At 39.5% G+C, this 13,054-nt stretch overlaps 1 protein-coding gene across 1 annotated transcript in view; it reads left to right on the forward strand.

Moving 5' to 3' along the window:
* LOC119865018 (phosphodiesterase 3B) overlaps positions 1-8,380 on the forward strand; it is a 168,123-nt gene extending 159,743 nt beyond the window's left edge. The window contains 3 exon segments of the mRNA XM_038569119.1: positions 991-1,152; positions 4,803-5,055; positions 6,605-8,380. Of these exon segments, the coding sequence (XP_038425047.1) occupies positions 991-1,152; positions 4,803-5,055; positions 6,605-6,816 (627 nt within the window). The 3' untranslated portion in view covers positions 6,817-8,380.
* The last annotated feature ends 4,674 nt before the right edge of the window (positions 8,381-13,054 follow it).

Raw genomic sequence — 13,054 nt, forward strand, 5'->3', positions numbered from 1 at the left:
TACTAACTTTTGTTTAATAATAAAAATTCACTTAAGTGCTTAAGTCAGAGTAACAGAAGTTTTTACACATAAAAAATCACCTAGTCCAATACTTTTGAATCTGTGTTCCTCGGAGGTTTCTATTCTGAAGTTTCTCAGGAGAATCCCATATGAGTGGGGTTCTAGATCTCCTATATGGTTTCCATCAAAAAAGCTCTCCTTTTAAGTGTTTTCTATAGTGGTGGCCTACATAAATTTTCCTTTGACAAAAGGGTTTGGTGCTCCAAAAACTACCCTCATAAAAAAATTCAAAAGCCATTGATCTGGCCCATTTACTTCATTTTTTTCCAAGAGAAAATGAGCTTTTTGAAAGGCAGAGTAATTTGCTTAATTAGTGATGATAATTACCATTTATTTAAATAACAGTGGTAGCATTTAGCATTTACTATGAACAAGGCATTTTTCATTTATTAATACTCATGGTAATATGGCGAGATTGGTACCACTTTTCCTGTTTTATAGATGAAGATAGATTCAAGGAGATTAAGTAATTTTTTCAATATTACATAATGAATAAATCATTGAGTCAGGATTTGAAACCATAGGGATCAGCTTTTAAGACTTTTCTTTCAACTATATTTTCCTTTCACAACTAAAGCCAACTTCTCTATAGATCCTAAGTGCTCTTTTTTGAAGTAGAATTAGTTACAATTCTTAAATGATTTATTGATGTTTTGCATATACATATAATTATAGTGTATTATATATTAATATGTTATATATACATATATATATACATGTTACAATTTTCTGTGGTAATCACAAATATTGAAACCAATGATTTGTTACGTTTTTATGGTGCTCTGCTTCCAGTGAAACAAATTTATAATGAAAACTTAACCCATATTCCTTCCTGTGATTTAGACAGGAAGCAGTTTTTAGATAATTTGATTTTTAAAAAAACACACTCCTGTGCCCTCATAACCTAAAATAACTGTTTTTCCAAAACAGGCCAATGATGTAAATAGTAATGGTATAGAATGGAGTAATGAAAATGATCGCCTCTTAGTATGCCAAGTGTGCATCAAACTGGCAGATATAAACGGCCCAGCAAAAGTTCGGGACTTGCATTTGAAATGGACAGAAGGCATTGTCAATGAATTTTATGAGCAGGTAAGCTGAAGTGTGAGATTGGCGGGATTTTGAGAGCTGCCATCTGAAGACCATTAGTCTTTGGGATTTGGATAGCTCCATTAAATGTTTGAAGTCTGGTTGTTTGGACCAAGAAAATGGTTAAAAATTGTTGAATTTGCTCTGGTCTTGGTATTTTCTCAGTTCGCTTTTGCTAATAAGATTTTAAAAATAGCTTATTGTTTATTTGACATGGGCCAAATGTCCCTTGAGTCTAGATAGAGGTAAGGATAGACTACATTAGGATTACAAGGTCTCTTTTAAAACCCTGAGCGTGGGATCCCTGGGTGGTGCAGTGGTTTGGCGCCTGCCTTTGGCCCAGGGTGCGATCCTGGAGACCCGGGATCGAATCCCACGTCGGGCTCCCGGTGCATGGAGCCTGTATCTCTGCCTCTCTCTCTTTCTCTCTATCATAAATAAATAAAAATTTAAAAATAAATAAATAAAACCCTGAGCGCCTATGACCGAGGATAATTATTTTGAGTTGAAATTGTTTTCAGTTGATTCGGGGTATACTTAGATTGTATTCAAAGAATATCAACCTATTTTCAGCTCTGTTGTATAAAGACTGCCTTAGAAACATCAACCGGGCAAAAGTCCTGGTGGAGGGTTAGAAATGGGGATAGAGTAGGTATTTCATGGTATTTAAGGATTCAAAGATATAAACATGATCTTATATCTTATATCTTATATCTTATATCTTATATCAAAGATATAAACAAGATCTTATATCTTATATAGTAAACTCAAGTTTGTAAGCCCAATGTGGAGCAAAGCCGACCGCTGAGATGTTGAGTGTGCATCAAAGGAAGAGTCTGAGAGGCAGCCACACTAGCAGATGGGAGGGCAGGCCTCAAATTTGCCTCCTCAAAGTAGGAGAGTTGGGAGTATTTAACGGCAAATGAAAAGCATCTGGGTATAAGAGAGAGAAGCTGTGGGCTTTCAAAATCAAATAAAGGAAGTTAGTAAGTAGGGAAGAGTTGAGATAATTTTGTTGTCCGCACCTACATGAATCTGCTGCTTATTTTTTCCTGTGACCATGACCAGAAAATGGCATCCTTAGCATGATTGAAGGATGGGGTCTTAGGTGCTTCAACATTAAAAGTTTATCCATTGGACACCTGTATGTGCTCAGAGAAGGTCGGTGGTCCTGACCGGTTCTGGCTGGTTTCTTGGTAAAGCCTCAAGTCTGCCAAACACCTAAGTCAACATTTTGGTATCATGATGTCAGGCAAGAGCATCATCTTTAGAAGCGTGATGGCAGGCTGCATTCCAAGGACAGGCAGGCTTGGATACAAAGTTACAGTTGCATTCTTTAGTCCCTTAACCCTCAGGTCTCTGGCTTCACCACCACTTTGCAGAATCTTTACCATTTTTTTTTTTATCCAATTCTGAAGACCCTACAATGTAGAAGTATATGGATTTCCCCACAGGCCAACATTTCATTATCTCCAAAATACTGATTGGATCTTTTTACCTTTAGAATCGCATTCCTTGTGAGTCCTTGTTGGCCATAATAATTGGGCAAGATCAAGAGGTCTACCAAATGAGGCCTTTGTGATAGAGTTTGCCTACCACGAGTTGCTACTCCAGCAGGAGTGATGAATTTGACTCCATAAACCATGCATACTTATCTGCTATTCAGTGTTACACCCAAACTGAATAGTGAATGTGCAGACTCTCACTCACCTCAGCTGAACATCCAAGGACAACACTTACTCTGCAATTTACAAGTTACAAAATATTATACTGTGGGGAAAAACAACAACAACATAGGAATACATAAGTACTCCAGGGTTATTAATATTTTACTACTTTGATACATTTGAACTAAATTATATATAATTTTGAGATCTAAATGGTTATAAATATTTACCTTGCAATTGCAATATAGTATTTGTGTATTACCATCTTCCTTCTCAAAGATAATTGAAACTGGCCTCAGGCTTCAGTTCCTATTCACAAAAGAATTTTATGCTAAGGAAAAGGCCATCTTTATATTATCTGTGCAAATAAAGGTAATGAAAAAGGTATTAGTATATGCCAATTTTAGAACACTCACTAATTCAGTAAAAAGAACATTAGAAAAGCTCATTTAGACCAAATTTATAATTATTCCTAAAGTATATAAAACTCTTACTAAAAAGTTGGAATCCATGGTTGATGTTGAATCCTGGGTTCTCTTCATTACCAGAAGCATGACCTTGGGTGAGTTATTTAATCTCTCTCAGTTTCTTCATTGACAAAATAGGAATATTTGATGGTATCTACCTCACAAGGTTGCTGTGAGAATTAGGTGAACTAACACAGTTCTTAGAACAGTTCCTGACATGTAAATGCTCAATAAATGTCAGCTATTATAATTCCAGATCTGTCACTAAAAACATTATTTCGGACAGTTTTACTTAACCTAACTTTCATTATTCAGATGTTAAAGGAGAAAAATGTCCTATGCCAGAGTCGTCATGAAGGTTGAAGGTACTAATCTATATGAAAAGCTTAGTCTTCATCAATACTATCAAATTTCTTTCTCAATCTGGTTATGCTATTGTTAAACATCCTTCGGATATGGATGCAAAATTCTAACCTTGCCCAACTTTTAATTTTTTTATTGGCCTAATCATCCTGTCTTTATAAACCCTTATAGCTGTGTAAGTGCCATGGGCTTAGAAAAACCAAACTCCTTAAAAAAAAAAAAAGCCAAACTTATAAAATTGTAGAATCTTGTGGCTAAATCCAAGTCAGGTTTTGTTTTTGCCAACAATGGTTTTCTTCCTTACAGAAGGTAAAAATCATAGATTTTCAGTCATGGGCCAGTCACTAGGACAGTTTCTGGTTGTTGCCCCGGAAAGCGTTGCCTCATCACAGGTAGACACCGCTTGCCTACACAGTCTGTACATTCTGGGGTTTCTTCATTCCCCACCAGTTCAGACACTAGGAACGAAAATATCAATAGTATCCTTCGGGGAACTGTGCTAAATACTTGGTATAACATTGCTTTTCATCCATATAGCAACCTTGTAGATTATTAAAATTTTACACATGAAATGGATATAGAGCTTGCTCAACACCACACAGGTAGTAGGTGGCAAAAGCAGGGTTTGAAACCACGTGTGTCTGGTCTCAAAATACACTCTCTGCAGCCCTGGAGACGAGTGGGGGGGTTTCAGAGGCAGGCAGTTGGAGCACTGGACCTGGCTCCTCACCTCAGCCAACCATACCTCTACTTCCGCTGTTAGAAATGGTCAGGGTGTTGAAAGGTATTTGCAAAATTCAACTCTGGGCAATTAAGGTACAACTCTCCTCCTCCTCCCCCACAGGAGAAAGAGACATAAAATTTGGCAGGTTGTTAGATTTGTTGTTATTTCTCTTAATGTATATTTTTCTTGTTCACTGAATATCAATCATACCGGTTGCCTGGTAGAGTGTGAAAACAAAGTCTTGTTTAGGATTTCTCAAATATTGGAGAAATTCTTACAGTTGAAATGACAGAGTAATTAGATACTTCTCTGTAAAAACTGTTTTGATGTAGACTATGAATATTTAAAAATCTCCAGATAATTTTAACAGCAAAGCTCAGTGGTTATTCTTTTAACAGTTCAAAATGTACCTTTCTTCTTAAAATGATCCAGGGAGATGAAGAAGCAAACCTGGGTTTGCCCATCAGTCCCTTCATGGATCGGTCTTCGCCTCAACTAGCAAAACTCCAAGAATCTTTCATCACCCACATCGTGGGTCCTCTGTGTAACTCCTACGACGCTGCTGGCTTGCTGCCGGGTCAGTGGATAGAGGCAGAGGAGGACGAGGACACGGAGAGTTGTTACGATGAAGATGGTGAAGAATTAGATAGTGATGATGAAGAAATAGAAGACAATCTAAATCCTAGTAAGAATATGGGGATGTTGTCATTTCTTTTTTTTTTTTTTTTTTTTAAATTTTATTTATTATTTATGATAGTCACACAGAGAGAGAGAGAGAGAGAGAGAGGCAAAGACATAGGCAGAGGGAGAAGCAGGCTCCATGCACCGGGAGCCCGACGTGGGATTCGATCCCGGGTCTCCAGGATCGCGCCCTGGGCCAAAGGCAGGCGCCAAACTGCTGCGCCACCCAGGGATCCCCGATGTTGTCATTTCTTAAATGGATATTTGCAGTTGGTAACATTGAACTTGGATCTTTTGGGGGGTTTTTGCTTTGTTTTTTGTTTTTTTGTTTTTGTTTTGTTTTTTTGAGAGAGAGTGAGAAGGAGATAGAGGGAGGGGCAGAGGAAGAGGGGGGAAGAGAGAGATTCTTAAGCAGCCTCCATGCCCAATGCCGAGCCAGCCATGGTGCCCAATCTCACAACCCCGAGATCATGACCAGAGTGGAAATCAGGAGTCAGGCCAACTGAGCCACCCAGGTGCCCTAGATCTTTATAAGATATGGTAGTTACATCTTGAGTAACTACTATCAGAATGTGCAGATTGATTAGCCTCCTGAGGAACTGTGTGCTGGGGAACTGCTAACTGGTCCCACATGGCCTCGGTTACAGTAGTGCCTCTCCGGGTCTTGTCCTTCAGCCAGCCCACTTCCGGAGCCTCTACCTTTGCATGCACCGGAGGGCTGGCCCCGTGTCTGACTGAGAGGTGAGGGGCTTCATGTGGCCGGGGCTCCCGGACCCACTGACCTGCCCTTCCCAAACACTTGGAAGATGGATTGCAATAGTTGGGAGAAGATGAAATGTATCTTCTCTAAGAGGAGAATCAAGTTTTATGTCATTATGGATGCGAATTGCCAGGCTGGAGGGAAGTAGTTTTCTATATAAAGCAGTGAATATAAATGGGAAAAAATATTTGTCACCTTTGCAGCTGTAAACGAAATCAGTTTTAATTTAAATTCCCCTTTAAAGAGCAAATATCTAGCATCCCAAGCATGCTTTGAATGCTGACGGGTGACATAATTACAAAGGACCCCCAGCTACCCAGCTGTATTCAGGATTAGCTAACAGAAGAGTCTCTTCTGCTCCCCTCTGCACACCATCTTGGGCAAGTTGGCTGGCTTCCAAGAATTATTTATATTCCCTGAAACTTTGATCATTGTGTTTAATTCAATACTTAAATCCTAAAAAGGTTGCTTAGCCTCATATTGCTATTTATCATTTGAAATTTTAGTACCATCCGCCCCTCCCACCCCACCCGGCCTTCCCCGCTCCCCTTCTCAGCTTTATTTTCGCCACTAATGACACCATGCGGTGGCATACTGCCGCCTTTGCCTCCCAAGGTCTTCCCACTAGAAGGGGGGCACCACAGCGCAGAGACGCTTTCCCTCTCGCTGTGTGTTAGGACAACCCCAGCGCCTTAGATAAGTGCCTGGAAAAGAACAAGGCCGCGGCTGCTTAGCGACTGGATGCTTGAAGTGTACCGCTAGGATTACAGTGTGTGTGCTTCAAATTTTGCAGAACCACAGAGGAGGAAAAGGAGACGGCGAATATTTTGTCAGCTCATGCACCACCTCAGCGAAAACCACAAGATCTGGAAGGAAATCATAGAGGAAGAAGAGAAATGTAAAGCCGACGGGAATAAGCTGCAGGTGGAAAACTCCTTACCTCCAGCAGAGGACATCCAGGTCATCGAAGAAGCAGATGAAGAGGAGGAGAGACAGTTTGAGTAAAAGGAAAGGTAGATGGAAACCGCACCGAGGGCTGTGCCGGGGGCCAGGGGTCCCTGCCTGCTGGTCCTGCGTGGACAGATGGACACTGGCAGGCTCACTTCCTGCCCTGTGCACTTCCCATCACACAGATGGCCGAGTCCCGTGGCCTTAGAGAGCAGCTCCCGTGGACTCACACCGCGGAGCGCTTCCTTGAAGCCTTCACTGTATCCGAGTACTTTGTCCCAATAACGCTTTGCTGGGTAGTAAGCTCTTATTTTCCACGAGCAGTAGCTAGAACTAAAAATTCAAGTGACTTCAGTTTCCAAAGTGGCCAGAACTTTTGGCTTTTCATGAAAGCAGGATTCATCTTGTGTTTCCAAATGTGTGTCTTTTTATGTCTTTGAACGTTTGGCGGTGGGGTGGGACGGGGGGAGTCTGTGCCTATCTAAAAAGGAATCCAGTGTTGCCTTTCAAGTGGGGGGGTCTGTTCAAGGCAAGGCACTGTTCAGTGCTGAGCTCCCAGCTAGGTTTCTACATGAAACACTGAGTGACCTTTGTCAAATATAACAGAATCCAGGTGCATCGATTTCTGATGCTTCTTACTGTTGTGTGTTACCTACTACGTGTGTGTGTTTCTCCTCAGAGTATTCAGGTTTGCCATGGACATCAGAAGTCTGAATTCCAGTCCATGGTTGAATTTTTAAAGCTGTTCGGGTTTTAACAATGAAGGGATTTTCTTTAGTCAAAACTGTTCTTATAACTGTTGCTCAGGATTCATATTTTTTAAACATTTAGTTAATATAAACAGATTTGTCAGAAGAAAGCCGAATTGTCCTAAAGATGTTAGCCTTTTCTGAGAGGAGCGTTCTTCTTTGATATATTTGAGTCTAATCAAAAGAAATAGTAGGAGTTCCAGAAGACACAGTGAATAATTGGAATACATGCTTATCTCCAGATCCGTATCTTGGGCGTCCTAACATTTAGTCACAGTAGGACTGATGTTAATCTTTGTTAATTTCCTACTGCCTGGAGACTACATGTCAGAAGTGACGGAGGACTACTCAGTACTGCTAAAGCCCAACTGTGACTCTAATCTTAAAATATAAATGGTGGGAATACTTAATTGCAAAGAAAATGGACCATACTTACAATGTTCGTCAACTCATAAGGTACAGATATGTACCTGAGTTGTGAAAAGGTTTTGAAGATATAAAAAGGAGCCTAAATGATATAGCAGGATGGTAGACATGTTTTTTTTTCCTTGGAGACCATATTTTGGATCTATATAGCTTTTGTAGACAGTAAAACCAGTAATTTTCCAAGATGATTCCTTTTAAGTATGATTTCAGGCAATTTCTTACCTACCTAGAATATTTGGCATATCTCAGAGATATTAAAGATCTATACAAGTGTTGGAAGTTTTGATCTTGTATAATATTTAATGAATCACCAAGCTTTATTTATTAGATATGTTGAGTGCTAAGTTTCTTCCTGCCACTTTTGCTACCACTGCCAGATAATTTGTAACCCGGTCGCACATTACTAAGTAATAAAATTTTAACTAATTTATTGAGTTTGCACTTAACACGTATATATCCTGTGCTTTTATTTCCCTGGTGCGCATTTTGCATCCTGCGTAAGTATATCTCTGCTCTTGCAAAGTACACGTGTATAAATTCACATGTGCACATATGCATAGTGAGACTCAGATTTCCTTTCTATTAAAATTTTGCATTGGGGTTAATGTATATATTTTCTCAAAAGGAAAGTTTTTATTAAAAGTACTATTACTGAGAACTCATTTTTAGATAATTTAACTTTTAAATTTAACCTTTGCTAAATAATTGACATTCTAAAATAGAGCAAAGAAACAGAAATATCCTTGCTAAAGCAAGTTCATAAAAATTTTACAAACTGAATGACTATATTAAATATATACAGTGCTATTAAATGAAATCTTACTTGAAAAATTGCCATAAGCCATATTACATATTCTATTAGTTATTACTGAATCAGATTAATTTTATTCTAATTTTCATCATGAATTTGCTATTGTTTTAACCCACTGGTCTTAGAAATAATTTTTTAGTGCTATATCTATGTGCTTACCAATACATTCTTTTTCCATAAAACAAACTACTTTTTAAAGTTATTTCCTGATTTGAAGGCCATTTCCTGCTATTTTAATTTTGTTGGTGCTGTTGGCGCTCTTTTTATAAGAATCCTGTAAACTCTAGCATTGCTGAAGTCAAAAATCTCCTTTCTCCAGATTGCATCTCTTAGGAACGAACTTCACAAAAGAGATGAATAAAGCCACCTCTGCTTTCTTTTATTCTAGTTGCCAGGCTAATCCGAGCAGCTCTAGAGAGCCAGTGGGGATGGCAATTGACCTGTGGAGCAGGGATAATCAAGAATTATGATTTACCTTAGAGGTAATGGATTGTGGAGAAAGATTAACAGTGTACAGAGGCCAGGCCAGGCACTCCTCCCCACATTGGAGGAGCGAAAGAGGTTTAGGGTGGCTGATGAAGGGCTTGGTGTAAAGCATGACACGCCATACTTAAACTTTTTCCTCCGGGAAATGGGGAACAACTGAGAAAAAAATTTTTTTCAAGGACTTTATTTATTCATGGGAGACCTAGAGAGAGAGAGAGGCAGAGGGAGAAGCAGGCTCCCTCCGGGGAGCCTGATGTGGGACTCTATCCCAGGACCCTGGGATCACACCCTGAGCCGAAGGCAGATGCTCAACCACTGAGCGAGCCACCCAGGCATCCCTGAAAAAAGTCTTAATCTGGAAGAGTGGGGTGACTATACATTTTATGACACTCATTCAAATAACATGCTATGTCAAATGAAAGAACAAGATTAGACCTGGGGGGACCTCCCCGATCTGCACAGGGAAAGATTACAGGACAACGGAGAAGGGAGTAGACTGGAGATTTGAAATGGACAGTCGGTTTGCCCTGGTGATTAATTGGCTATGGTGGCAAGAAGACCACAGTGGCTTTCAGATTTCTGCTCTGGGCGACTGTGTCACTCACAGAGAGGGTCAGCCAGTGGGTGTGGTGGAGGGGCCAGGGCTATGTGTATATCCTGTTGGTTCTCTTTCTCTGGAGAACTCATAAAAGTCACCAAACACAAAGAAACAACCCTAGAGGAGAACAGCAGAAACAAATAGCACAATGTAGCATCCACAGTCATCAGGCGGTCCGAATCTGCTACCAGAACAATGTAAAACAGGGATCCCTGGGTGGCGCAGCGGTTTGGCGCCTGCCTTTGGCCCAGGGCGCGAACCTGGAAACCCGGGATCGAATCCCACATCCGGCTCCCGGTGCATGGAGCCTGCTTCTCCCTCTGCCTGTGTCTCTGCCTCTCTCTCTCTCTCTCTCTCTGTGACTATCATAAATAAAAATAAAAAAAATTAAAAAAAAAAAAAAAAAAAAGAAGTTTTAAAAAAAAAAAAAAAAAGAACAATGTAAAACAGCCCTGCATGAGATGTTTAAGCAGAGTAGATACAGAAGGAAGGGGGGAAAAAAAAAGAGTGCCTGGCTGGCTCAGTTGGTGGAACATGTGTCTTCATCTTGGAGTTGGGAGTTCAAGCCCTGTGTTGGGCACAGAATTTACTTTAAAAACAAACAAAACAGGTACAAGTGGCCATAAGACTGACCACAGACTTCAGTACCAACAATGGAAGCAAGAAGTCACTACAACAGTATCTGCTAAGCACTGAGGGGGGGGGGGGGGGGAATCTGTCAACTTACAGTTAAATCACCAAAACTACCAAAAGTGAGGGTAAAATAAAAAGACATTTTCAGATAAATACTAATCTTTTCCCATCAACAGACTCAACTGAGTGAAATTTTTAGAGCAGTGCTTCTAAAGCTTGCTGTAATATGTATGTAAATAATTTTGTGATCTGGTTAAAATGCATAGTCTGATCTAAAATTTGTAGTGGACCTCAAGACTATTTCTAAGAAGCAGATCCCTGAGTGTATTTTCTTTTTAAAGTTCTCAAATGATCAAATGATGTAATGTTGATGCTACTGGTCTGTTGACTAACACTTAAGAGTAGCAATATTCTGGGATCCCTGGGTGGCGCAGCGGTATAGCGCCTGCCTTTGGCCCAGGGCGCCATCCTGGAGACCCGAGATTGAATCCCACGTCGGGCTCCCGGTGCATGGAGCCTGCTTCTCCCTCTGCCTGTGTCTCTGCCTCTCTCTCTCTCTCACTGTGTGCCTATCATTAAAAAAAAAAAAAAAAAAAAGAGTAGCAATATTCTAAAGTATATACTTAAAATATTTATAATAAATAAATCTTGAATAACATGAGAGACAGAGAGGCAGAGACATAGGCAGAGGGAGAAGCGGGCTCCCAGCAGGAGGCAGAGTCTTTACCCACTGAGCCACCCAGGCGCCCCTAAAGTATATACTTTAGAAAAGAAGAAAAATGACCCAGAGGGAGATAGGCAATGTAAGAAGGAGAAGTAAACAGATTAATAACATGTTTAGTAAGTCTTAAATCATTATTTATATGAACTAAAAAATTTTGTGGGCCTTAAAAACCTGGATAGCCTGTCAATCAAGAGATAATTAAAGTTAAGGGTCTTATATAGTTTCAAAATGGGAACTAAGATATTAACTTTGTTAAATTAGGTATATATACTAAAATTAAGGGCAACTACTTAAGTTTTAAAAAGTGTAATTTCTAAACTGGTAGTGGTAGGGGAATTAAAACCTGAATAGATAAAAAAAAAGTTGTAAATGAGAAAACAATAGGACAAATAGGGGGGAAAAAGAAGGTATAAATTTGGGGCACCTGGGTGGCTCAGACGGTGAAGAATCTGCCTTCAGCTCAGGTCATGATCCCAGGGTCTTGGGATCGAGGCCCACGTCGGGCTCCCTGCTCAGCTGGGAATCTGCTTCTCCTTCTGCCCCTGACCCCATTCATGATTGCTCTCTCTCAAATAAATCAATAAAAAATATTTTTTAAAAAAGAAGGTTTAAATTTAAAATACCAGTACCCACAAAAAATGTAAATAGCCACTATTTTAGATTGACACATCTAGTCTTTTTTTTTTTTTTAACATTTTATTTATTTATACATGAGAGACAGAGAGAGAGAGAGGCAGAGACACAGGCAGAGGGAGAAGCAGGTTCCATGCCGGGAACCTGATGTGGTACTTGATCCCGGGACCCTGGGGTCACACCCTGAGCTGAAGGGAGACCTTCAACTGCTTAGCCACCCAGGCATCCCCAGGATTTTTTTTAAAGCCAGTATATAGGTAGTACTTACAATGTACTAATGTTAAACATTGTACTTAGTGATTTGTGGTTGGATATTAATTTATATTATCACTACCCTTTAAAGGTAGATACTATATTATTATATCTGTTTTGCAGAGGAAGTATACCAGGTACATAAAATACATGTACTTACCTAATAGTCTCAAAGATACATAAGTCAAAAGTTGGTAGAACAGAAAAAAACTGTTTCTGCAACGTGGATAGGAGATTTAACATACTCAATAAGTTAATCAGACTGAAGTCAAGAAAATATAAAACAGCACAGTGAACAGTCTTATTAGACATACACAGAACATAAAACCCAACAATTAAAATTTTGTTCTTAAAAATCCAAATATTTAAAACATAAAAAAGAAATCCAAATATTTATAGAAGTTGACTACATGCTATGTATAAAGCAAGTCCCAACAAGTTTGAGAATATGTATCCTACAAACCATGTTCTCTGACCACAAGACCATTAGTCTTCAGTTATTTTTTATTATTTATCTCTATGTATGCTTGATAGATTATAGAAATTGCTCCTAAATAAATCATAATGCTCATTAAAACAAGTAGAAGTGAACAAATAAAATACCTATACTACTTTCCAAAAGTTGAGATGTAGTAAAAATGAGACTTGAAGAGAAATTTAGGGCATGCGAGGTTTATATTAGAAAAATGGAAAGGCTGGTAAGTTAATGAGCTAAGGATCCAACTTAAGTTAGAAAAAGAACAGAACATAGATACAGAACATTAACAAAATGAAGGCTAAAACTCATGATCTCCAAAGAGCAGAAAAAAACATTTGACAAAATTCACCATCTGTTTATGATAAAATCTCTCAACAAAATGGGTAATGGAAGAAACGACATAAAACCCTATATGGATGGGCAGTCCAGGTGGCTCAGTGGTTTAGCGCCGCCTGCAGCCCAGGGCATGATCCTGGAGACCCAGAATCAAGTCCCGCGATGGGCT

Source organism: Canis lupus, chromosome 21 (assembly GCF_011100685.1).
Source record: "Canis lupus familiaris isolate Mischka breed German Shepherd chromosome 21, alternate assembly UU_Cfam_GSD_1.0, whole genome shotgun sequence".
Lineage (NCBI taxonomy): Eukaryota > Metazoa > Chordata > Mammalia > Carnivora > Canidae > Canis > Canis lupus.